Source organism: Malus domestica, chromosome 01 (assembly GCF_042453785.1).
Source record: "Malus domestica chromosome 01, GDT2T_hap1".
NCBI lineage: Eukaryota > Viridiplantae > Streptophyta > Magnoliopsida > Rosales > Rosaceae > Malus > Malus domestica.
The window spans coordinates 9,398,768-9,425,310 of record NC_091661.1 but is presented as its reverse complement, the minus strand read 5'-3'; the positions used below and the strand labels follow the sequence as shown (position 1 = coordinate 9,425,310).

The following is a 26,543-nucleotide window of genomic DNA, read 5'->3' as shown; positions in this document are numbered from 1 at the left end:
TGGGCTTAAATGACGTTTTTGGGGCCCAAAATGACATCGGATGGGTTCGTGGCCTTCTAGAAAAGTGTTCAAAATATTCCAAACATTAAATCCAGCTATATTGGGCCAGTTTTGGAGCAGCTTATGGGCCAAAACGTGGTTGTTCAGATTTTAGACGAATTTTACTATTTTTATTTAGGGTTTTTATTAATTTTAGTTTGCTAGGGTTTGTGTGGTGGCTTAGCAAATATATTGCTTGGCCGTCTACAGTTTTAGAAAAACGCTTTTTTATGCAATATTGGAGACAGAGAGAAGTGCTAGGGTTTTGAAGATTTTCTACTTGAAGGTGTTTTCAATCCTTTTCTTAATAGATATTTCTATGATTTCAATTATGAATATGCGGAACTAATTTCTTTTGCTAGGGCGAAGCCTTGAGCCTTAGCATGAATATGTGATTTTTATTTAATTTCTTATGATTGATTGCATGCGTACTTTGAATTGTTAATCACCGGGATAAAAACTATCTAATTGTTTTAATGCCTGATCACCATTAGGATTTTTAGAAAAGTAATTTGATGCAATTTTGGTCGGAAGGTTCCTTGAAATTGACGCTGGCTTCTTGTGATTAATAATTGTAATTTCACTTAGGATGAATATCACGTCTTAAGGATTGCATGGTTTTTCAAAGGATTTTCATAAAGCATAATGAGTCTTTTATGTTTAGATTTGATCCGAACGTCCGGACGAGTTGCATGTTAGATATACGTTCTATGTTGGAGGTTCCAAGTAGAATATGAATTAGGAAAATCTAACCTTCAAAGTGGCATGTGTAGATCATAAGTAATTGGTAAAAATTCTTAGGATTGCTAGGTGATGGTGGAACCCTAGTGCTTTCTTAATTTTATTCTCCCAAAACTGTTTTCTTTCTCTCTAGCTCTAATATTGCAGATTGTTTATTTTAATTCATTAATTTCGTTTTTATTTTAATTAGGTTATAAAATCAATCACTTCAATTTCTACTTTACAATAATTAAATGGAATCTGATTAGTTCGAATTATTTAGTAATCCCTGTGGAGATGACCTTGCGAGATCCGTTTATACTACAATAACCTTGTGATTCTTGCAAGTAAAATAGGAGATTTAAGCCCTTTCACATGAGTAGTAAAAATCCCTATCAAGAAAATGGCGCCGTTGCCGGGGATTATTTAAAATAATCCCTACGAATCAGATTTTCAATTAGTTATTGCTGTTTATACATATAACAAAAAAAAATATTTAATTTTCGATTTCGTTTTATTTTTACATATTTCAACAGTTCAGCAGTGCAGATTTCAGAAATCTGTGCATGGTCAGCACCCGTTCAACAGTGCAGAAATTGAGTCCACTTGATCCAGAACTTGAGCAGAATTTAAGGAGGAAACGCAGGGAGCAAAATTTGCAGCAGGTTCGTCCTCTGCAAGAGACATTTCTGCAATCAGTCTTTCCTAGGGACCTGCACAACAAAGAAAAAATGGCGTTTGTAATTCCAGAGGCAGGTCTGCTCCTGGGTGATTCACTGACTGCCCATACCACAAATATACCCAGTTGCATTACATATCCGGCAGTGGAGGAAGGGACTGCATTTGAAATAAAACAGCACATGTTGAATATTCTACCTACGTTTCATGGGTTGTCATCTGATGATCCTAACATGCACATTGCAGAATTTTTAATGGGGTGCAAAAACATTTTGGTGAGGGGATTTTCAGCTGAATCTATTAAGCTGCGGTTATTTCCATACACGCATGGAATGATGTTGACCAAGTATTCATCCTATGTCATGTGAATGGCGACCAATGGATGTTAGCTGATGTCCATCTTCTACTTCGCATGAACACAATTTACAATTCACATTGGTCAAGGTCGGGGTGGTCAAAAATGAAGAAACAACTTGCTCATATGTGTTTTGTAATACCCCAACTTCTAAAGGCAACAAGATTCCAGGATGCGCAAATCGATTTGAACCTAACCTCGAAAGCGATATATAAACTGTTTGAGATTCAGGCAATGGCGAACTGTAGCCAACAGAAGAACGAGTATGTTCTTTTCATACTTATCTCAAACTTAATTGTAAATGTCTTGAATATGTACTGTGTTGTAACCTGGAGTTGCTATTTTTTGGTAAGTCGGATTGCGGACTTTTCTTACTCAATTTTGCTGACTACATATCATCGGGCTTGGACATTGACCACGTACAACCTCAGAACATGCCATTTTTAGGCTGAAGCTTGCCATCAAGTTCATCAGAGGTCATGCATTTGTGTGAATCATTATGTAGACACCATTTATTTCAGTAGTTTTATTGTCATAGCCAAACAATTGGGTTACCATTCCAATCGTAATTTGAGTACTTAGTATGTAATTGTAATTTTAGATGAGTTTGGCATTGCATTGTTTCAGCATTCATTATGTATTCTTAATTTTATTACTTAGCATTCAAGGGCCTTTTGTTGCCATTGGTTGTAATTAGCTTGTTAGTCTAATGTTAGTACACTTTGCAATCACATGGTTTCTGTATTGAGCATGTAATTCTTATTTTATTACTTTGCATTCAAGGGCCTTGTGTTGACATTTCTACTTCTAAGGCTTCCTGGTGCCACAATTTATGTGAATGTCTTGTTCATTTCATGAGCATGACGTGTATATGTGATGTGCATGACGTGTACATGCTATGTGCATCATTTGGACATATAATGTCCAGTAACGATTATTGTATTGTATGTAAAAAACCAACATCAGAAATGATAACAAAATTCCATTAATATACGTAGATAACATTGAGCTAATTAAACATTAAGGTCCTTTTTATTTATGAAAACCCACACACGGAATGTCTACATATAACAAAATATGAAGGACCCATAAAAGACTTCAAATTAACTTCAAATTAAATTATTCCTGGTAAGTAGCCCTAACGGCAAGTGCCTTGTAGTAGTTAATGGTCACCCACTTCCCGTTGATATCCACTTTCATTGCATAGCGACGAAATATCTCAAACCCCTCACTAAGTCCCAAATGAAAGCCTTGTTTGTATTGCTTGGCCAAGGCGTGATTGTATGCTTCAGATGACATGAACTTCTCGATCTATTTTGCCGCTAACATCTCCACGGGTCAACGAGCCCTTTTCAATTTCCCCTTCAAGGATGCGATGTTCTTCGCGTGATCTTCCTCATGCTTAGTAATCCTCCCTACAATTGTTTCAAGCTCATACGGCTCAAACGAGCCTATGTCTTCCGTTTGGGGGAAGGAAGGAGGTGAGCATGAATAGGAATGGGAAGAAGAAGATTTATGGGGGGAGGTGATAGGGGACTAAGGGTGGGAACGGGAAGATGAAAGTTTCATTGCTTGAATGTGGTATGGATTTCTTCATTAGAGGGGTGAGAGAATGGAGTGTTTTGTGTTTCCTTATATGCACCCAAAATCAAAAAATGAGATGTCTCGTATGTTTCCCAAAATTAAAAATTGGGCTCAAATTTTGGCGGTGGTTTGAATTTCCCGCCTGGGAAAAATGTGAAAATTTAGTATTTGTAATTTTTGTGCACATTTTATGCATGTCCCATGCACAATACATATGAGTTTTCCATGCATGTACCATGCACATAAAATGCATGTCCTAGGCACATAAAATGCACATGGTATGCATATGATGTGCACAATACATGCACATGATATGTACATATTGTCCAGGTGAATTTCATATATTTTCTTAAGTTCTTTAGTTTTTATAAAAAATTTCTTAACTTCTTTTAAGGATAATTGAAAGCATACACTAAATGGCAAAAAACAGCAGTGGAAGTAGTCATTAATCCCATTTCATTACAACGAGCAGCAATGCATATTACATCAAAGTGATCAGTATTATCTTGATGTGCCAATGTCCCAATTTAAAAAGAAGGACAGTGGTGCAGCAAGTTGGGAAGGTCTCTGTAAGTTTCAGCTTTGGAGGACTACATAAAAAAAGGACCTTCACAATCTACAAAAAAAGGTGGCCAATGCCACGCCTAGAACAAACGCCTACGAAGGAGGCTGCGCTTGTTGGTCATGTCGACATCACTGTCCTCATACGAACACCGTTTCAGTTTGTGTTTTAGGAGTTTGACCTTGAAGCGGTTCCTCTGAGCTTGAAGCATGTGGCCGTCCTCGATAGACTTCAACAGCTTAATTCTTACCCTGCATGCCTATTTTTCCTTTTCAATGTCGGCGATTCAAGTCTTGAAAAATGCGGCATGTTCCTTAGCCACGAGGTTTGCCGCATTGAAATCGAAGTTGTTTTTGACTTCGTTCTCGTGGTCAGATTCCCTGATCGGTGTCGTATAATTAGCCATTATTGAACTATTTCATGCGCAGAGGTTAATCTTATGATGAAGTTTGCAATGTGTTAATGTGTGTGTGAGCATGTGTGAAGTTAGTAATGTGAAATATTGTGGTTTAATAGGTGAACAAATACATGATTGCCTATTAAAAGGCAAAAAATTGGCGCCAACAAATTGTTTTGGTCGCTAAGCAAATGATGGATACATTGCGCCAAAAAATACCTTGGTGGGATACTTTCCCCAATTTTTTTAACAAAAAATGTGTGATAAAGAGCAATGTAATGTACGATTTGGAATTCTCCTCAACAATTGGCGGCAAATAGGATGATACTTACCCCATTATTTTAAGGTTTTTTTTTTATTGGAAAAGGCCTTATCCTCATAGTTGTGTAAATCCCAAGCTAAAAAGTGGAAATTGGTTAGCAAAAGTTGGCTTCCATGGTTTGTTTGCAAATGTATTGATTGGCTTCATAACCTGATTGATAAGACAAGGTAGATGAGTTGTACATGAGCTCACCTCTATGTCTTATCCTAACCTATTTGAGGTGTGCATTTGATGTTGTTGATGCACAAAATCAGTGAGGACTTTAGTACAACAGAAAGTGTTAAGTTTGTGACCTTCGCTAGATTGCTCCGGTCACTAGTATGGATAAATATGTAAATGGATAGAGATAGGGAAGCAAACACAAGATGTACGTGGTTCACCCAGATTAGCTACGTCCACGGAGGAGAGGAGTTCTCATTAATTGTGAAGGGTTTACACAAGTACATAGGTTTAAGCTCTCCTTTAGTGAGTACAAGTGAATGATTTAGTACAAATGACATTAGGAAATATTGTGAGAGAATGATCTCTATTTATAGAAGAGAGTTTCTAGTTTCATTCTAACATTGACACGTGTCGTGTTGTGATTAGCTTCTGATGTTGACACGTGTCGCGCTATGATTGGCTTCTGATGTCGACATGTATCGCGCTATGATTGGCCTCCTGGTTAGAAGGAAATTCTTCTGGGTCCTTGATGGCATAACGTTGACCGATGCTCAGTAGTTTCGGGATTGGTCAAGTATGGTACAAATAGTGCTCCCCTAAGTTCCTGAGTGAGGGAAACTCCTCGGTTGGGGACTTGCAAGATCCAAGCCATTGAGTAATCACGAAACTTCTAAACACCGAAGTATGGTATCATTTTCACTTACCTTATGTGTCTCATACGTAGATGTGGCATCTTCTCTGGAAGTACTTTTCCTCCATCCAGGGTTGGTATCTTTAACCGATGAAGATGCACAAGGTAATGTATCAATTTCACTTGAAGCTTACTTGTAGTTTCGGGCTTGGTCAAGTGCGATACAAAATCCTATAGTAGGAGTTCCCTAAGTCGCCGAGCTATGAGATTTGCTGAAAGAGGTAACAGACAAGGTAAGCAATCAGACTTCCGAGCAAGCAAATTGGATCAGAGGTTCGACTTCGGCTTCCGGTTGATTGTTCTCCTTCTCATTGTGTCGTAAATAGCACCAAGGATAAGGATAAGCAAATGGAGGAGAGATGATATGAGATACTTTTGCTTTTGAAGAAGTAACTTTCCACAAGCTTATTCTTGAACTAGGCTGGAGGGTTTTCTGGTTTCCTTCAGAGTATAAGGCCGACTCAAGAATTTGAGAGTCAAAACAAGTCCATCAAATCTAGAGTACGTTCGACCTTGATGATATGTGATACTTTTGCTGTTGACAAAGTAGTGGATGTATCGGCACGTGTTCTGTTATGCTTGTCTCCACATGCTTCCTTGTATCATTCTCACTTGCCCTATCTGTTCCTCAGACAGATGTGGTATCTTCTCTGGAAGCATAAGATGTTGAAGATGAGTACTCGAGAGCAATGCCAGGTAAGTAATCAGGGAAAGGGTTCCAGGCAGTCAGTTCCTGACTGGAAGCTTGATTCCAAGTGCTGACTGATTGCTTTCTTTCTCATTGTCTTGCAAGTAAGAACAAGGCCAAAGGAAAAGACAGGGAAAAAACATGATATGGGATACTCTTGCTTTTACTCTTGCTCTGGTGTGGCTTGTTTACAGAGGTATTATCGGGAAGAAAAGAAGTTGAGTATTTTGAGAGACTTCGTTGGGAATGCCCTCTTAGATATGAGGAAGGGTTGAGCATTTTTGCAGGTCTGCCTGTCCGTGAAGGATGGAGGTCGACATATATAGGAGTCTCCCTAACAACAAGTAGTAATGCTATTCCTTTACCCTTTTTGGTCGTAGCAATGTAGTGGGAGCTGCAAGCTTCACGTGTTTTAACTTTGTCAGAGCATTTTGAAAAAGTGGTATATGGTATCTGGAAAGCTGATGTTGCGTGTGAAGATTGCAGACAAGCTTTATCCAAGGAAATCTGGCTCTCGAAGTTCGGAGAGCGATGCCTCTTCGATTTTTGAACAAGCAATCTCGTCTGGGATCTGGCTCTCGAGATTCGGAGAGTGGTGCCTCTTCGATTTTTGAGAAAGTAATCTTGTTGGGAGTCTGGCTCTTGAGATTCGGAGAGTGGTGTCTCTTCGATTTTTGAAAAGGTAATCCTGTTGAAAGTTTGGCTCTCGAGATTCGGAGGGCGGTGCCTCTTCGATTTTTAAGCAAGTAATAATGTGATTCCTTTACCCTTCTTGGTTATAGCAATGTAGTGGGAGCTGCAAGCTTCACATGCTTTAACTTTGTCATAGCCCTTTGAAAAAGTGGTCTGTGGTATCTGGAAAGCTGATGTTACGTGTGAAGATTGCAGACAAGCTTTATCCAAAGAAATCTGGCTTTCGAAGTTCGGAGAGTGGTGTCTTTTCGATTTTTGAACAAGCAATCGTGTCGGGGATCTGGCTCTCGAGATTCAGAAAACGGTGCCTCTTCGATTTTTGAGAAAGCAATCCTGTTGGGAGTCTGACTCTCAAGATTTGGAGAGCAGTGTCGCTTCGATTTTTGAGAAAGTAATCGTGATAGGAGTCTGGCTCTCGAGATTCAGAGAGTGGTTCCTCTTCGATTTTTGAGCAAGCAATCTTGTTGGGAGTGTTTTCTTAAATGTGAGTAAAGGTTAGGCATTTTTGCCAGTTTGCCTTGCCACGGAGCACAAAGGTTGACACACATTAGGACTTTCTAGTTATCAAGCAGTGGTATTGTTCCTTTACCCTTGTGGGTAATAGTAGGGTAGCTGGACCTTTAAAATTTATGTGTCTAAACTTTGACAGAGATCTTTGACAAAGTTATCTGTGGTACCCGAGGAGCTGATGTTGTGTGTGGAAAGTGGTGCCTCTTTGAAATCCGGAGAGTGATGCCTCTTCGAAATCCGGAGAGTGGTGCCTCTTCGATTTTTGAATCAACGGCCCTATTGCCCTTTCTTTTATAAGGGCACCAATTGTGTGCAAGAAGTACATTCAGAGAGTTATTGCTTGTAAGAATTTTCCCCTTACTTCAAAGATTTATTGCACCTCATTTCTCCTTCATCATTTTTGAGAATGTCTGGCCCATCCGACCGTCGTTTTAACTTGAACTTTGGTGAAGAGGCAGCCATGCCTTCTCAAGACAACATATGGCGCCCATCATTCTTATCCCCTATTGGTCCTCTTACCGTTGGGGACTCTGGGATGAAGAATGATATGATCGCTGCGGTGGTGGCCAGGAACCTTCTCACTTCCAAAGATAATAGACTACTATCCAAATGGTCTGATGAGTTGGCTGTTAAGGATTCTCTGGCTCTCAGTGTTAAGTGTGCAAGTTCTGTGTCTAATATGGCCTAACGCCTATTTGCTCGAACCCGCCAAGTTGAATCATTGGCGGCTGAAGTGATAAGTCTAAAACAGGAGATCAGAGAGCTCAAGCATGAGAATAAACAGTTGCACATGTTCGCACATGATTATGCTACAAACATGAAGAGAAAGCTCGACCAGCTGCAGGAATCTGATGGTCAGATTTTACTTGATCATCAGAGGTTTGTGGGTTTGTTCCAAAGGCATTTATTGCCTTCGTCTTCTAGGGCTGTACCGCGTAATGAAGCTCCAAATGATCAACCTTCGGTGCCTCCTCCTTCTGGGGTTCCGCCTGGTACTGAGGCTCCGAATGATCAACATCTGGTGCCTCCTCTTTCTAGGGCTCTGCCGACTGCTGAGACTTCTCCTGAGCAATCTTTGTGAAGGCTCCCTCTTGTTTGTTTATTTTGATTCATGTATATGTACATATTTGTAACTTATCGGAGATATCAATAAACAAGCTTTGCTTCATTTCAACGTATTGTGTTAAATACACCAAGACCTTCTTCACTAAGTTCTTTGAATTTTTCCTTTTGTTGAAGCTTGTATGTTGAAGCTTTGTGAGTGAAGCATGTAGGTTGAGGTAGTGCTCCCTTAATTTCCCGAGTGAGGAAAACTTCTTGTTTGGAGACTTGAAAAATCCAAGTCACTGAGTGGTCGTGAGACTTCCGAGTATCAAGGTGCAGTAGCATATAGTAGGAGTCCCCCAAGTCTCCGGTTGAGGGAGTTGACGAATGAGGCCTTTACTTTCTAAGTGGTAGCCCAAAACTCATTCTTCATATATATTTGTTATGAAAGTTGTTATGCCCAAAGAAGAGGAGGCCTAGGCAATTTGTTTTTTTCCGAATTTTTGAATTTCCGAATTTTTGAATTTTTGAATTTTCGAAATTCCAAATATATATATATATATATATATATATATATATATTTTAAAGCTTTGTAGATGAAGCTTTGTAGGTGAAGCTTTGAGGTTGAAGCTTTGTTGGGCACCATGAATTGATTTTGCTTCACACTATCTTGATTAAGATAGTGTGAAGCTTTTGTGTTGAAGCTTTGTAGGTGAAGCTTTTGTAGGTCAAGCATTTGTGGGTCAAGCTTTTTTAGGTGAAGCTTTTGTGGGTCAAGTTTTTGTGGGTGAAGCTTTTGTAGGTCAAGCTTTTGTGGGTCAAGCTTTTGTGGGTAAAGCTTTTGTAGGTCAAGCTTTTGTGGGTAAAGCTTTTGTGGGTAAAGCTTTTGTGGGTGAAGCTTTTGTAGGTGAAGCTTTTGTGGGAAAAGCTTTTGTAGGTCAAGCTTTTGTGGGTCAAGCTTTTGTGGGTGAAGCTTTTGTAGGTCAAGCGTTTGTGGGTCAAGCTTTTGTAGGTCAAGCTTTTGTGGGTAAAGCTTTTGTAGGTGAAGCTTTTGTAGGTGAAGCTTTTGTGTTGAAGCTTTTGTGGGTGAAGCTTTTGTGTTGAAGCTTTTGTAGGTGAAGCTTTGGAGTTGAAGCTTTGTAGGTGAAGCTTTGGAGTTGACGCTCTTTTTTTGGGTACCATGAATTGATTTTGCTTCACACTATCTTGATCAAGATAGTGTGAAGCTTTTGAGAATTTGTAGCTGTCCTCCATTGATGAAGCTTTTGTTGGTGAAGCTTTGGAGTTGAAGCTTTGTTGGTGAAGCTTTGGAGTTGAAGCTTTGTAGGTGAAGCTTTGGAGTTAAAGCTTTTGTTGGGTACCATGAATTGATTTTGCTTCACACTATCTTGATCAAGATAGTGTGAAGCTTTTGAGAATTTGTTGTTGTCCTCCATTGATGAAGCTTTTGTTGGTGAAGTTTTGGAGTTGAAGCTTTGTAGGTGAAGCTTTGGAGTTGAAGCTTTTGTTGATGAAGCTTTGGAGTTGATGCTTTTGTTGGGTACCATGAATTGATTTTGCTTCACACTATCTTGATCAAGATAGTGTGAAGCTTTTGAGAATTTGTAATTGTCCTCCATTGATGAAGCTTTGTTGAATTTCCTTTTTTTTTTTTTTTTTTTTTTTTTTGGGAAACTAGAAATTTGAAAATGTGGGAGAGACAACATATACAAATTTTGCTTCCACACTGCTGAGCAAGAGATTGTGATGTAAGCCACACCTTGTAGTAGTCGAAGGTTTGGATAAACCATATAAATTGAATTTGCTTTGAAGGTCTGAGAATTGTAGTTGCCCTCCATTGATGAAGCTTTTGTTGGCACCATAAATTGGTTTTGCTTCACACTGTCTTGATTAAGAGTGTGTGAAGCTTTTAAGAATTGTGGTTGAACTCCTTTGATGAAGCTTTTGTTGGCGCCATAAATTGGTTTTGCTTCACACTGTCTTGATCAAGAGTGTGTGAAGCTTTTGAGAATTGTGGTTGCCCTCCCTTGATAAAGCTTTTGTTGGCACCATAGATTGGTTTTGCTTCACACTATCTTGATCAAGAGTGTGTGAAGCTTTTGAGAATTGTGGTTGTCCTCCATTGATGAAGCTCTTGTTGGCACCATAAATTGGTTTTGCTTCACACTGTCTTGATTTAGAGTGTGTGGAGCTTTTGAGAATTATGGTTGAACTCCTTTGATGAAGCTCTTGTTGGCACCATAAATTGGTTTTCCTTCACACTATCTTGATCAAGAGTGTGTGAAGCTTTTGAGAATTGTGGTTGCCCTCCATTGATGAAGTTCTTGTTGGCACCATAAATTGGTTTTGCTTCACATTGTCTTGATCAAGAGTGTGTGAAGCTTTCTACGAGTTGTAGTGTTTGCATTGTTACAGAGGGAAAATGTTTGAAGCAGATGCAAGAGAGCTGAATAGCTTGATCTTCGTATGCCATGCACTGAAGTTGCTGTTTGCTTGCAATAAGACTTTGTTGGTGACTATAACTCTTGTTTGGCATAAGTGCTCCCCTAGTTGAGTTGTCAAGCTTGAGGGTTTTTGATTATTTGTGAGCCGAACAAACCGCCACTTCGGCCCATACATGGATCGAATTTCAAGTCTCCAGCCAAAAGACTCTCTTGACTGAAAACTTGGGGGACTACACTGTGTACCACATATTGGGCCTTAATTGGGCCTCATGAAAAATACTTGGGGGACTTAGCCCATTATTTATGTATTGAGGAGTGAGCCATTTTTCTATAAAAGGGACTCCCTCACTTTCATTAGAGAGCACCCATTATTCATGTACTGAGGAGCGAGCCTTTATTTTATAAAAGGGACTCCCTCACCATCATTAGAGCAACATCAACTCTAAATTCATGTACTGAGGAGCGAGCCCCTATTTTATAAAAGGGACTCCCTCACTTTCATTAGAAAGCACTCATGAAAAATACTTGGGGGACGTAGCCCATCACTTATGTATTGAGGAGCGAGCCCTTATTTTATAAAAAAGACTCCCTCACCTTCGTTAGAGAGCAACGCCGCCAGCTGAGCAACCGCCTCGCCGCGAGCATCACTCCTAACCCATCACTTATATATTGAGGAACGAGCCTTTATTCTATAAAAGGGACTCATTCATCACCATTAGAGAGCATTGCCGCCTACTGAGCAACCGCCTCGCCGCGAGCATCAACTCTAGCCCATCATTTATGTATTAAGGAGCGAGCCCTTATTCTATAAAAGGGACTCCCTCACCTTCAAGCGCCACAAGTCGAGCCAACCAAGGCAACATAAGCCACAAGCCGAGCAGCCTCGCAACATGTGCTGCTTCTAGTTGAGCATCATTTCAGATTGAGCACCGCTTCATTTCGAACATCAGTTCAAGACAACATTTAGTTACTTCGGCCCACACATGGACTAAATTTCAAGTCTCCAGCCAAAAGACTCTTTTGACTGAAGACTTGGGGGACTACTGTTTATACCATATTTAGGGCCTTGTATTTAGATCTCGTACAAATACTCGAGGGACTTAAATGTAATTATATGATAAAGGAAGGGGCAAATATGTAATGAGTGAGGAGTCCTTATTCTATAAAAGGACCCATCACCCTCACAATTAGGGGAGGCCAATTCCTAGGCCTGAGATCCCCTCTCTCACCCTCAAAAGCTCTCAAAAGCTCTCACCCTCTCCCTCTCTATTATCTCAAAGAAATACAATACAATCAGTGTGGACGTAGCCCAAACCTTGGGGTGGACCACGATACATCTTGTGTCATTTACGTTTATTGCAGATTCACGGTCGGATTTACGTTGTTCCAAGACCTCCGGTTTTGTGCATCAACAAATGTAAATGTGTAAGATGTCCTTTCTTCTCATATCAACTCATAAATGTATAATAATAATATGTTGTAAAAAAAGAGTTTAATTAGGGTTATATTTGGCCACTTAATTTGACCCAATGGGTTTTTCACCCACATCATGGTAGACTTGTATAAATATCCTTTTTCACATAGACCCCATCCCATTCAGTGTGGGTTATAAACATGACAACTGAATATCCTTCTTATTTGCAGAACAAATGCACGACTTAATGGATGTATATTATATGCACAACCTATGCATAAGGAGCTGCTTCTACCATTTAAAAAAAAAAAAAAACACACCTTAATCCAAATATATCATGGCATGCAAATTATTGGGACACCCTATGCAAGGAAAATAATCATGTGGTGTTGGGGATATCAACAAGTTCCCTGCAAGTCCGTTGGTTATGACCAAGCTTCCAATAATGCCTTCATTTTCGATTGACTATATCTTTTCCTTGGGATGGGATATGTCGCTTGTTGGGTCTCTCGGCCAGTACATTCCCTATCGAAGGTAGGACTAACGTGCGTTCGGCTACACATTTTGCATTCCATTGCAGAGCGAGGAATACGGAGTATATGGAATCAGAATAGGCTACTTCCCATGTTGTACGATTGTAGTAAATCGATGCCAACTTATAGAAGTTGTAGTTTGCAAATAAGCAAGCTGCAATGGTGTGTTTGTAGGGCAATTGCTCATGATCAAATTTCCGGCAAGTGCAAGTCTTGTTATGTATATCGACCACGATTTCACTATCCGCATGGTAAACATTAAACTCGATGTTGCTTACTTTATGGACACACATGTGCCTTGCATCTTGTACCATTTTCTTAATTTTTTTCTCACCGAGGCTGGGGCATAATGTGGTAGTGGTCATATACACTATATCCTGCCTTCGACAAAACCATTTTTGCAACACCGCCCCTAATGAAATTGATCAAGTATGGACAGCTCCCTCACAAAGCGTAACATCGCATTAATGTTCTCGGCAATGATAGTGGTCATTACATTGTACCTCTTTCCATTCATTCAAGCCCGCAACCACTTCTCCATGCCCACATCATTTAGGTACTTTGCTACCAAGTCTCTCACCTTGATTAAGTGTGTCGAACTCGGCACATGAATATGATTTAGTTGCCTTGTAATAGTGGTAGAAAAAGTTATCATTCTTTTTTAGGTGAAACTTGGCCTTAATAATCCCTTTCAAGTGATACATGCATAAATATTTAGCTTTTTTGAAAACCTTATTGACCACGTTTGCGATGCTTGCATTGTGGTCCGAAATTATAATCAAATTCGGTATATCCTCAATCACTCCATGGAGTTTCTTGAAAAACCACTCCTAGCAATCATTGTTCTTTGTGTTGCCTATGTCAAAAGCAAAGGGTAGATGTTGTTTTTGCAGTCGAATGCTGTCGCGACTAAGAGGACACTTTTGTACTTTGACTTCAAGTGAGATGCATCAACCGCAATAACTGGCCGCATCCATGACAAGAAACCCCTTACTGACGCACCGATTGTGAAGAAGAAGTACCAAAAATGATGGTCTCCGTCGGTTAGAATGGCTGTCAAGCTACCCGGATTTAGCCTCTCAAGTTGTACTCCAAAAAAAATGCTTGTCACTATTGTCCCCAATAAACACAAGTTTGTTGTTGGAAATATGCCCTGAAAGTCAATCTTTGGAAGAAACCTTTCAGGACAATAAATGGATGTATAGATGGCTCTTATACATCAAATGGCAAAGATACTATTTAGGACTATCTCTATAAACGATATATGTCCTAAATGGTGAATCCATGGACAATGGATCGATTGAAGAAGTAATCTAATGAAGTTAGACTACAGAGACCTTCTTCACATAACCATTATGTACAAAAGGTTCCTGGTCATAGGATTGTCGGAGGGATACTAACAATGCATAGACCGATACATACTATGTACGCTTCAATTAGAAGGATGGAAAGTCTCATCCCATTCGTGTAGTGACACTAAGACAAGTATGTAAGTGCTCATTAAGGGAATGAGTTCACTGAACACAATCGAACGAGAGTACTTGCATGGAGGTCTACTCATATGTCAAGCAAGTAACTCTAATGGTTAGAATAATGTAAGTAGTCCTTTGACCTAAGGCATCGTAGTTGTCTTGTGGTTAGGTCCTTGATCTTTGATTATGTCAAAGTCACTCCATTCGCGGGTGTCCACGGCATAGTTGGGGTTAAGCCACTTAGCCATGGAGGCAAGTAAATGCGCAACAAGGGATCTCTAATCCTCGTTATGAGAGGAAGAATACTCTAAGATATGATTCGGGAATCTTCGGCCGAAGTATCGAGCGTAATAAAGGAAAGCGTTCCTATATGACTCAATTGAATCATATAACATGGAATAATCACATTAGGGGTTTGACATAATATATCCATACCCTAATAATGTGATTGAGAGTATTGTATTAAAGAATGATCGAATTACATTGTAATTCCAACTGAATAGGTTCTCCGAACAAATTCTACATTAGCTTGGGTAGCCATGATATATGGTTAGATGTCACTCATGGCTTGTGAGTTCTTCTAGATGATTAAATGTAGTCGTGAAAGAAGAAGGTGAATTAAAAGTAAGTTTTAATTCACTAAGTGATTGGATTAAATATAATCAATTGGATTGGTGCCAATCACCTCACTGCCTTGCTAATTAGAACCTAAAATGATTGTACACCGATACACTCTTGTAGTGAGTAACTAATGGATGATGGAAATAATTAATTGGATTAATTAAGTGTTGTGATTAATTAGAAACTCTAAAGAAATCATAAAAGCGATATAAGATCGTTTTGGGCTTAAAGAAAAGTTCGGGTTAATATGGGCCCATTAAGCCCAAACCCATTGGGCTTTTATTTAAGCATATGATGACTTGAAATAATAAAAGCCCAAAGCCCACACAACACTAAAGGGGGCCGGCCAAATAAAGGGAAAGGGAGAGAGAGAGGAAGTCAAGTTGTTGACTTGTTTCTTTGTATTATAAAAGGAACTTTATAGTGAAAAATTGATTAGGGTTTTGTGTGTTGTTTTTCACAAAAGGAAGAAAACATCTCTCTCTCTAAAACCACACAAGGCCGGCCACCATAAGGGAGATTTAGCTAATCATCTTCTCTCCCTTTTGGTTATTCCTCCATCCATCTCACTACACTAGTGGGTGTGGATCTTTAGAGGTCTTCTACTTTGGAGACTAAAGGAGAACCAAGGAGCACTCATTCTAACAAAGTGGAGGAGGCAAGGAGGGAGGCTAGACTCAAGGAGTTCAAGGAACAAAGGGCTTGGAGGTGGTCCATCCTTGGTCTAAAGTCTAGATCAAGAGGTATAAAACTAAAGCTACACTTTGTTCTTCACTAAAATGTTTTGATGCATCTTATATAAACCTATGCATCTTGAAGGGGATTTGCATGACTATAGCTTTGATATTATGTGATAACATGCTTCCGTTGCTTTCGTATATAAATTTTGAATTGTATATGCATGCTAGTCACTAGAAATCCCACATAAATCTCATATTTTCCCTTCATTTGTTTGCATGGGACCCCATTGGAATTGAGTAGGCAAGAGTAACCATGTCAGCACCACAACGCGATATTCGAAACAATCTCAAAAAACTTAAGCAATTTTATAGATTTAGACACAACGATTCATTTCTCTTCACCGCCTATGTACGTTTTTTCCTTATCGGATGTAACCCACCTCCCACTATGACAAATCATTATAGGTACTTCCCCCATGTTTTGTTCCACAAACCTGAAATTACACATAACATAGGTGCATCAGAACTAGTAAACAATCGCGGTTGTGATATTAAAGTACAGACAAGCACACCATGTGCATAATATATGCCCAACCTAGGGACAAAATATGTTTAACATATACACACCATATGCACACCACGGAAAAAATTGGTCAAATATGTGGAATACGACACTTCAAACAGAAATTAGAGCATACCCACCATATACATAAATCATTGATATAGAAATTTGGAAATAAACACCCTACCTTAGTACCCTCGAAAACCGAGCACAAATGTGCTTACCGAACCTTTAATCGCAGGAAGAGATGGAATTTTAGTCGGTAGAAGAATTTCTTGTGTTTGGCAATGGAAGAACTTTTTCTGCTAACATATAAACAAGAAAGGGGAAAATGGCAAGAACAAGGCAAACCTTGGAACAATGAGATATGGGCCTAGGGATTATCTTAACCACCTCACCTTTAGGTCTCGTCACCTTTATTGTCAACTTGGGTTCCCTCCAAAATAAAAAAACCATGTACAAAGAAAGGAAACCTACAAAGGTCCCTCAATAATAATAATATATTATAAAGGTAATGGGTTTTGTTTGGGTACTTAGTGATATGTTACCTTGTATAGAAGGTAAAGAATGGGAATACTTTTTCCTTCCCACAAATTGGAAGCAACATTGAAGTTGGGACAAAAAAGCACTGCTACGGATTCTTACAGTCTTTGATCCACATCATGCTACAAAGGCATTCCACTTCTTAGATAGCCAAAAGAATTCACAACACATAATGTCCAAGTAAAAGCATGAGACTGAGGGTTTTAATGCCGAGTTAAAAATCATGGTACAACCTTGTTTTGCTAACTATTATATGGTGATAATAGTGTTGTGGAATGTATTTGCTAACTATTATACGATAATAAACAATAAGGACTATGTATGTTTGTTATTTGAGCCATATTTATACCATACTTGACCAATTCGGAAACTACTGAGCACCGGTCAACATTATACCGTCAAGGACCCAGAAGAGTTTCCCTCCAACCAGAAGGCTAATCACAGCGCGACATGTGTTGACATCAGAAGCCAATCATAGCGCGACGCGTGTCAACATCATAAGCCAATCACAATACGACACGTGTCAATGTCAGAATGAAACTAGAAACTCTCTTCTATAAATAGAGATCATTCTCTCATAATATTTCCTAATGTCATTTGTACTAAATCATTCACTAGTACTCACAAAAGGAGGGCTTGAATCTATGTACTTGTATAAACCCTTCACAATTAATGAGAACTCCTATACTCCGTGGACGTAGCCAATCTGGGTGAACCAAGTACATCTTGTGTTTACTTCACTGTCTCTATCCATTTACATACTCCGTGGACGTAGCCAATCTGGGTGAATCAAGTACATCTTGTGTTTGCTTCACTGTCTCTATCCATTTACATACTTATCCACACTAGTGACCATAGCAATCTAACGAAGGTCACAAACTTAACACTTTCTGTTGTACCAAAGTCCTCACTGATTTTGTGCATCAACATTTGGCACCGTCTGTGGGAAACGACACTTATTCCCACTCTATTTAGCTTTGTCAAGCTGATTTCCACCATTCGTACACTCTCTTTTAACCAGGCATCCCTCTCCAACATGGGGAGCGAAGGAAGCCACATCACACAGAATGACACCCCTCTTGCACCTAGTGCGAAGCAATGAAAGAAGGAAGGAAATAGGGTTGCTCTTCAAGTTAAAGTCGATGAGCTAGAAGCTCAGAACAACAAGATAGCAATGAAGAATGAGGTCCTCCAGGAGCAGTATGAGAAGCTCTTTGAGACACTCCACGAAACTAGGCGTACTCAAACACGCGAGCTCGTTACCCTTGTGGACATCAACCATCATCTGGATGCCCCCCAACACGGAGGGTCACCTTCCTTCGACATGGGTATCCTTGATGAAGAGCGAGCTAATCATCAAAACATTGATCAACATGAGACTTCTCTCAACCCAGCTGCTTCGACCCGAAGCAGGAGAAGTGGAGGAAGATACCTCTTTACAGAAGGGTTGGAAGGATAGAAAGCCATTTATCGTGACTGCCGAGACTTTCTAAAGCAACATCGAGAGAATCCCCTCCACATATGCTCGAAGATCAATGACCCAAGGGTTTCTGAAAGACTCGGTCCCCTCTCACGACCCAGGCCAGCTGCCAATCTAGGGAAGGAATGATAGGTCCCAAAGGAACATGAAGGTACATGAGACTCTGAGGTATTCCGACAGACTCGCCCTAGAAGTCAGTACGGCGAGTCCAAGGAAAAATCACACACCCTTGCTCAAACTTTCTTACTTCCAAGAGGCGATGAAGACTTACGAAAGAAAATCCCAGTGGTACATGACTCAACTTAAGACCCCTTATCTTACAGCTCCTTGAGAAAGTAAACAAGTTGAAGGCCGAACGTTAGGTCGAGATACATGCCTGGAACCAACCCAGGCCTAGCCCTATCATAAGGAGGATCCTCGACACCCCCTTCAAGCGAAGACAAAACAAAAGTTTGGTTTACAACTCTATATTGGAAGGAGGACCCAATTGAGCACATTAACCTCTTTGAGTCTACCATGGCATATCAGATGCACAACGATGAAGAGCGATGTCTTCTCTTCCCCTCCACCCTCTCTGGTGGAGCTCTAAACTGGTATTGTCGTCTTCCACCTAAGATAGTAGACTCATTTGAGGAATTGAGGAAACTGTTTGTCTCTCAACATATCTTCCAGACCGATCGCTTGCATTCTGCAGATGACTTGTACACTATTTGCCAGAAGTCGGACGAGTCATTACGAGAGTATGCCGGTCGTTTCAGCCATGAGTATTCTCGCTGCGCTGAGGCAGATGACAAGACCGCCCTCAAGGCTTTCACGACAGGCCTACGTGATTGTTTCTTCAAGTACATGATCAATGCCAACACTTGGAAGACTTACTCTGAGGTGATAGCATAGGCTTATAACCATGCTTCCACTGAGGCAATGACATATCAAGGGAAACCCCCAACTACCACCCCTTATCAGCAAGTAGGGAGTGGAAGCCAGATCTAACAAAATGGGAAGACCTCGACCTTCCAAACGGCAGCAGTGCCTTCCCCTGCCTTACTTAATACTTTGCCAAGTCAACAGACATATCAATCTCAGGGCAAAAGGAAAGATTTCCATCCTCATTAGTCTCATTTTAGTAAAAGGAGTAAGGGACAGTACCATGATAACCAACGGTATCGCCATGATAATCCCCGACCCTAGGCAGTCAACACAGTGGGTCAAACACGTGTTAGGACAACCCTTACCCCGAGGTATGAGGCATACATACCTTTGAACGCCACATGCATGGCCATTTACCCCAGCATAGCACACCTGATACCGAAGCCAAAGCTGATGCTCAAAGATTACAAGCCCACGAAGAACATGGGCACGTTTTGCTGCTACTACGAGCATAACGGCCATTACGGCGAGAAGTGTATCACTCTTCGTGATCATATTGAAGCTTTGGCACGTGAAGGAAAAATTGATCAATTCCTCTTTCACCCTCAAAGGGGTAACCGTAACCAATGCTAGGTGAATGTGATATATTCCATAAGTGATGGCACACCCATATCTAAATCTTCTAACAGGGCCATGAAAAATAGTGAATGAGCTTTAAGGTCTGGTCACCAAGTGTTTCACGTGGAAGACATCAGGGGAGGTAAGTATCAAAAGCCTAACTGGGATCCAATATGTTTCTACCCTGAAGAAGAAAGATGTATCATTTACCCTCATAACGACCCACTGATCGTGGAAGCTCACATAGCCAACTTTGAAGTACGACGAATCCTGGTAGACACAGGGGCTTCGGTCAATACCATATTTGCTGAAGCTTTCAGGGCACTTAATGTAGCTGAACACTTGCTCGATCGCTCGATTTCCTCTCTGATAAGCTTCTACGGTGATATCGTGCAACCTTTGGGGAGCATACACTTACCTTTCACCATTGGTACAGGCCCTTACATAATTACCATTACCACTAACTTCCTGGTGGTTGATTGCCCAACGACATACATTGTCATCTTCGGACGCACATGCATCAATGATTTCAAGGCCATGGTATCCACACATATTTGTTAATGAAATTTCCAACCCCCTATGGCAATGGTTACATCAGAGAAGTTCAACTTAGTGCACTATTATGTTACAACACTTCGATCAAGCAACAGCACATGCCTGTGCCCAAACCCTTTCTATACATGACCAAGTCATAAAGACCAGCCCAGACGAAGCCAACTTTGATCTTCATAGTGGCAACAGTTAACCCGACGATCCTCGAGATGACTCTTTCACCCAGCAAGCACAACCCGCTGAAGAGTTGGAGAAGGTCTTTATTTCAAAAGATTATCCGGATCGCATGGTGAAGATTGGCACCACCTTGTCACCACCCATTCGATTGGCATTGATCTCTTTTTTGCAAGAGAACACTGAGGTCTTCACCTGGTCATACGAGGACATGCCAGGCATCTCTCCCGATATCATCCATCTGTCATCGCTTAAGTATTGTCCTTGTTAAGAAGAATCCGACCAAGGAAAGTCTCTTGCTCCAAAAGATCTTGTGGAGAATGTGTGTTAATTACATCGACCTAAACAAAGAATGCCCGAATGATAGCTTTACTCTTTCTCTCATAGATAGACTTATAGACTCTACGGCAGGGTGTGAACTCCTGAGCTTCAAGGATGCTTACTCAGGATACAACCAAATCCTCATGAACCTTCCGGACCAAGAACACACAACCTTCACTACTGATAGAAGACTATATTGCTATAAAGTCATGCCCTTCGGCCTAAAGAATGCAGGAGCAACTTATCAGAGACTGGTAAATTCAATGTTCGCCGAACAGATTAGGAAGAACATGGAAGTTTACATTGATGATATGCTAGTCAAGAGTAAACACGCTGACTAACACATCACCAACCTATATGAAACTTTCACCATTCTGAAGAGGTATTAAATAAGGTTAAACCCCAACAAATGTGCCTTCGGTGTAGGCTCTTGCAAATTCTTCGGCTTCATGATAAGTCAACGAGGCATTGAGGCTAATCCCGAGAAGATCAAAGCAATCATCGACATGAAGGAAACGGTAACTTCAAAAGACATCCAAAGCCTTACTGGCAAGTTGGCAGCCTTAACTAGGTTCATCTCTAAGGCCACAGACAAATGTGCTCATTTCTTCAAAACACTTAAGGGAAGTAAGAAGTACATTACATGGACTGATGAATGTGCTGAGGCATTCAAGAACCTCAAGGACTACATGAGTAAAGCCCCTATTCTCTCCAAACCTGAGGTTGGTGACACTCTCATTATCTATCTGTCGGTATCGGCTTCAGTAGTAAGTTTCGTTCTTATTCGAAAGGATGGTAATGTCGAACGGCCTGTTTACTACGCTAGCAAGACCTTACAAGATGCGGAGACACAATACTCCAACATTGAGAAATTGGCTCTAGCATTGGTTATGTCTGCTCGAAAACTTCGCCCTTACTTCCAAGCACACTTCATCATCGTGCTTACCAATCATCATCTTCGACAGATACTCCAAAGTCCTGACACTTCTGGGCGAATGTCAAATGGGCGATAGCATTGGGTGACTTTGACATCTCCTACCAACCAAAGCCAGCTGAGAAGGGCTAAGCAGTAGCATACTTCATCGCCGGCTTCATGTATCTTGTTAACATTGTTTCTACACCCAAATAAGTGGTTTCATTACCCTCGGAAGCTCAGAAAATATAACCAACAACCCCAGCATGGAGTCTATATGTTGATGGCTTGTCCAACCAACAGGGTTGTGGAGCAGGACTAGTCCTTACGACCCCTAAAAAAATGGCGATGGAGTATGCTCTTCGTTTCAAATTCAAGGCGTCAAACAATGAGGTCGAATATGAAGCCCTCCTAGCAGGCTTACGTTTGGCCAAACACCTTGGGGTTAAACGAATTGATATCTTCAGTGACTCCTAATTGGTGGTTAACCAAGTCACCAACAACTTTGATGCTAAGGATAGCTCCATGGCAGCATATCTGGCACAAACACAATTGTTGCTCAAGCACTTCCACTACCAGATCATCCAAATTCCTCGAACGGCAAACAGTCATGCAGATGCTTTGGCTCGCCTCGCCTCAGCAGTGGAAGACAAGATTGGGAGAAAAATTCAGGTCGAATTGTTGGTAGCACCAAGCACTATGGCTGCGGAACTGTGCAACTTACAACAGGGGGATAGTTGGATTACCCCAATTTATAGACTACTTGCTCATGGCATCCTTCCAAATGACAAAGTCCAAGCTAAACAGATTCGATACAAGGCTACCCGTTACTTGATCATCAATGACCAACTGTACAAGCGGGGTTTTAACCTACCATACCTAAGATGCCTTACGCCTGCAGAGGCGGAAACTGTCATTTGGGAAATACATAAAGGAGTTTGCGGAGATCATGTTGGATTTCGATCCCTAGCACACAAGGTTTTTCGCCAAGGATATTACTGGCTAACACTCCACCAAGATTCCATCAGAATATCCCGCTCATGTGATAAGTGTCAACGCTACAGAACTATTCTTTACTCCCCTTCCGAGTCGCTCACTCCTATGATCAGCCCTTGGCCCTTGGCCCAATGAGGACTTGATTTAATCGGCCCAATACCTGCAGGGAAGGGCAAGGTTCACTATGCAATCGTTGCAGTTGACTACTTCATAAAGTGGGCCAAAGTAGAACCCTTGGCAACCATTACTGAGGCAAAAATAGAAGACTTCGTATGGAAGAACATCCTTTGCAGATTCAGCATTCCCAATGCGATAGTCAATGATAACGGACGAAAGTTCGACAACAATAAGTTCAAGATGTTCTGCTCTAAGTTCAACATCAACTTGCGTCCCCAGCTTATCCCCAATCTAATGGACAAGTTGAAGCCATCAACAAAATAATCAAGCGAACTTTGAAAACCAGCTTAGACAAGGCTAAAGGTTGTTGGCCAGAATTTGTACCCCAAGTTCTTTAGTCATACCGCACTTCGTATCAGACATCAACAGGAGAAACTCTAATCTCACTTGCCTTTGGTACAAACGCAGTTGTCCCAGTTGAGCTTGATCAAGCAACGTTCCGAGTCCAGAACTACGTGCAAAGCGAAAATGACAAACAACTTACCCTCAACTTAGATCTAGTCGAGGAACACAAAAACCAGGCTTACTTGAATGTCGCCTACAAGCAGCGTCTCTAACTACTAGGACTCAAAGGTCAAACCTCATTTTTTCAAAGTTGGGGACTGGGTATTGAAGAAAAGATTACTCTGCGACAGAGTCCAGAGTGAAGGAACTCATCTTCATGCCACCAACCAGGTGATGAAATGTACAACCCGTACTCTAATATCATTTGGCAACTTGCCATTCATGCCACCAACCAGGTGAAGAAGGAACTCATCTTCGTGCCACTAACCAGGTCATGAAATGTGATGAAAGGTGATGAAGGAACTCACATTCGTACAACCAACCAAGTGATGAAAGCAACTCACCATTCATTCCACCTACCAGAAGATGAGTGGTACAACTTGTATATGTGAACTCATAGCATTCACAAATAAGCAAAAACCCTCAAGCTTGACAACTCAACTAGGGGAGCACTTATGCCCAACAAGAGTTATAGTCACCAACAAAGTCTTATTGCAAGCCAACAACAACTTCAATGCATGGCATACAAATATCAAGCTATTCAGCCCTCTTGCATCTGCTTCAGACATTTCCCCTCTGCAACAATGCAAACACTACAACTCGTAGAAAGCTTCACACACTCTTGATCAAGACAGTGTGAAGCAAAACCAATTTATGGTGCCAACAAGAGCTTCATCAAAGGAGTTCAACCCCAATTCTCAAAAACTTCACACACTCTTGATCAAGACAGTGTGAAGCAAAACCAATTTATGGTGCCAACAAAAGCTTCATCAATGGAGGGCAACCACAATTCTCAAAAGCTTCACACACTCTTGATCAAGATAGTGTGAAGCAAAACCAATTTATGATGCCAACAAAAGCTTCATCAAAGGAGTTCAACCACAATTCTCAAAAGCTTCACACACTCTTGATCAAGCCAGTGTGAAGCAAAACCAATTTATGGTGCCAACAAGAGCTTCATCAAAGGAGTTCAACCATAATTCTCAAAAGCTTCACACACTTTTGATTAAGACAGTGTGAAGTAAAACCAATTTATGGTGCCAACAAGAGTTTCATAAATGGAGGGCAATCACAATTCTCAAAAGCTTCACACACTCTTAATCAAGATAGTGTGAAGCAAAACCAATTTATGGTGCCAACAAAAGCTTCATCAAAGGAGTTTAACCACAATTCTCAAAAGCTTCACACACTCTTGATCAAGACAGTGTGAAGCAAAACCAATTTATGGTGCCAACAAGAGCTTCATCAATGGAGGGCAACCACAATTCTAAAAGGCTTCACACACTCTTGATCAAGACAGTGTGAAGCAAAACCAATTTATGGTGCCAACAAGAGCTTCATCAATAGAGGACAACTACAATTCTCAAACCTTCAAAGCAAATTCAAGAATGTTCGAAGCAAATTCAATTTATATGGTTCATCCAAACCTTCGACTACTACAAGGTGTGGCTTGCATCACAATCTCTTGCTCAGCTGTGTGGAAGCAAAATTTGTATATGTTGTCTCTCCCACATTTTCAAATTTCTAGTTTCCCAAAAAAAGTAAAAAAAAAATTTGGAAATTCAACAAAGCTTCATCAATAGAGGACAACTACAAATTCTCAAAAGCTTCACACTATCTTGATCAAGATAGTGTGAAGCAAAATCAATTCGTGGTACCCAACAAAACTTCACCACAAAAGCTTCACCAACAAAAGCTTTATCAATGGAGGACAACTACAAATTCTCAAAAGCTTCACACTATCTTGATCAAGATAGTGTTAAGCAAAATCAATTCATGGTACCCAACAAAAAGCTTCAACTCCAAAGCTTCACCCACAATAGCTTCACCTACAAAAGCTTCACCCATAAAAGCTTCACCAACAAAAGCTTCACCCACAAAAGCTTCACCCACCACAAAAGCTTCACCCACAAAAACTTCCCTCACCACAAAAGCTTCAAAGCTTCCCCCACCACAAAAGCTTCACCAACAAAAGCTTCACCTACCACAAAAGGTTCACCAACAAAAGGTTCACCCACAAAAGCTTCCTCCACCACAAAAGCTTCACCCACAAAAGCTTCCCCCACCACAAAAGCTTCCCCCACCACAAAAGCTTCACCTACAAAGCTTCAACACAAAAGCTTCACACTATCTTGATCAAGATAGTGTGAAGCAAAATCAATTCATGGTACCCAACAAAGCTTCAACCTCAAAGCTTCACCTACAAAGCTTCACCTATAAAGCTTAAAAAATATATATATTTTTAGAAATTCGAAAATTCAGAAATTCGAAAATTCTAAAATTCAAAAAAGAAAAAAAATCGAAAATTAAAAAAAAAAAAATATTGCCTAGGCCTCATTTTCTTTGGGCCTAACAACTTTCATAAAAAATATATATGAAGGATGAGTTTTGGGCTACCACTTAAAAGGAAAATGGTGAAGTTTTGTTGCTTTGGAAACTTGGCTACTAGCAAGACACCTCCTTCGTCAACTCCCTCGACCGGAGACTTGGGGGACTCCTACCATATGCTACTGCACCTTGATACTTGAAAGTCTCACGACCACTCAGTGACTTGGATTTTTTCAAGTCTCCAACTGAGAAGTTTTCCTCACTCAGGAAATTAAGGGAGCACTACCTCAACCTACATGCTTCACTCATAAAGCTTCAACATACAAGTTTCAACAAAAGGAAAAATTCAAAGAACTTAGTGAGAAGACCTTGGTGTATTTAGCATAATATGTTGAAATGAAGCAAAGCTTGTTTATTGATATCTCCGATAAGTTACAAATGTGTACATATACATGAATCAAAATAAACAAACAAGAGGGAGCCTTCACAAAGGTTGCTCGGGAGAAGTCTCAGTAGTCGGCAGAGCCCCAGAAAGAGGAGGCACCAGAGGGTGATTATTCGGAGCCTCAGTACTAGGCAGAACCCTAGAAGGAGAAGGCACCGAAGGTTGATCATTTGAAGCTTCATTACGTGATACAACCCCAGAAGACGAAGGCAATAAAATAAATGCCTTTGGAACAAACCCACAACCCTCTGATGGTCAAGTAAAATCTGACCATCAGATTCCTGCAGTTGGTCAAACTTCCTCTTCATGTTTGTAGCATAGTCATGTGCGAGCCTGTGCAACTGTTTATTCTTATGCTTGAGCCCTCTGATCTCCTGTTTGAGACTTATCACTTCAGCCGCCAATGATTCAACCTGACGGGTTCGAGCAAATAGGCGTTGGGCTATATTAGACA

At 40.6% G+C, this 26,543-nt stretch overlaps 1 protein-coding gene across 1 annotated transcript in view; it reads left to right on the top strand.

Moving 5' to 3' along the window:
* The first annotated feature begins 2,026 nt into the window (after window positions 1-2,026).
* LOC103437665 (uncharacterized) overlaps window positions 2,027-26,543 on the top strand; it is a 47,207-nt gene continuing 22,690 nt past the window's right edge. Inside the window, exon 1 of the mRNA XM_070820696.1 lies at window positions 2,027-2,140. Within this exon, the coding sequence (XP_070676797.1) occupies window positions 2,027-2,140 (114 nt within the window). The remainder of the gene's footprint in view (window positions 2,141-26,543) is intronic.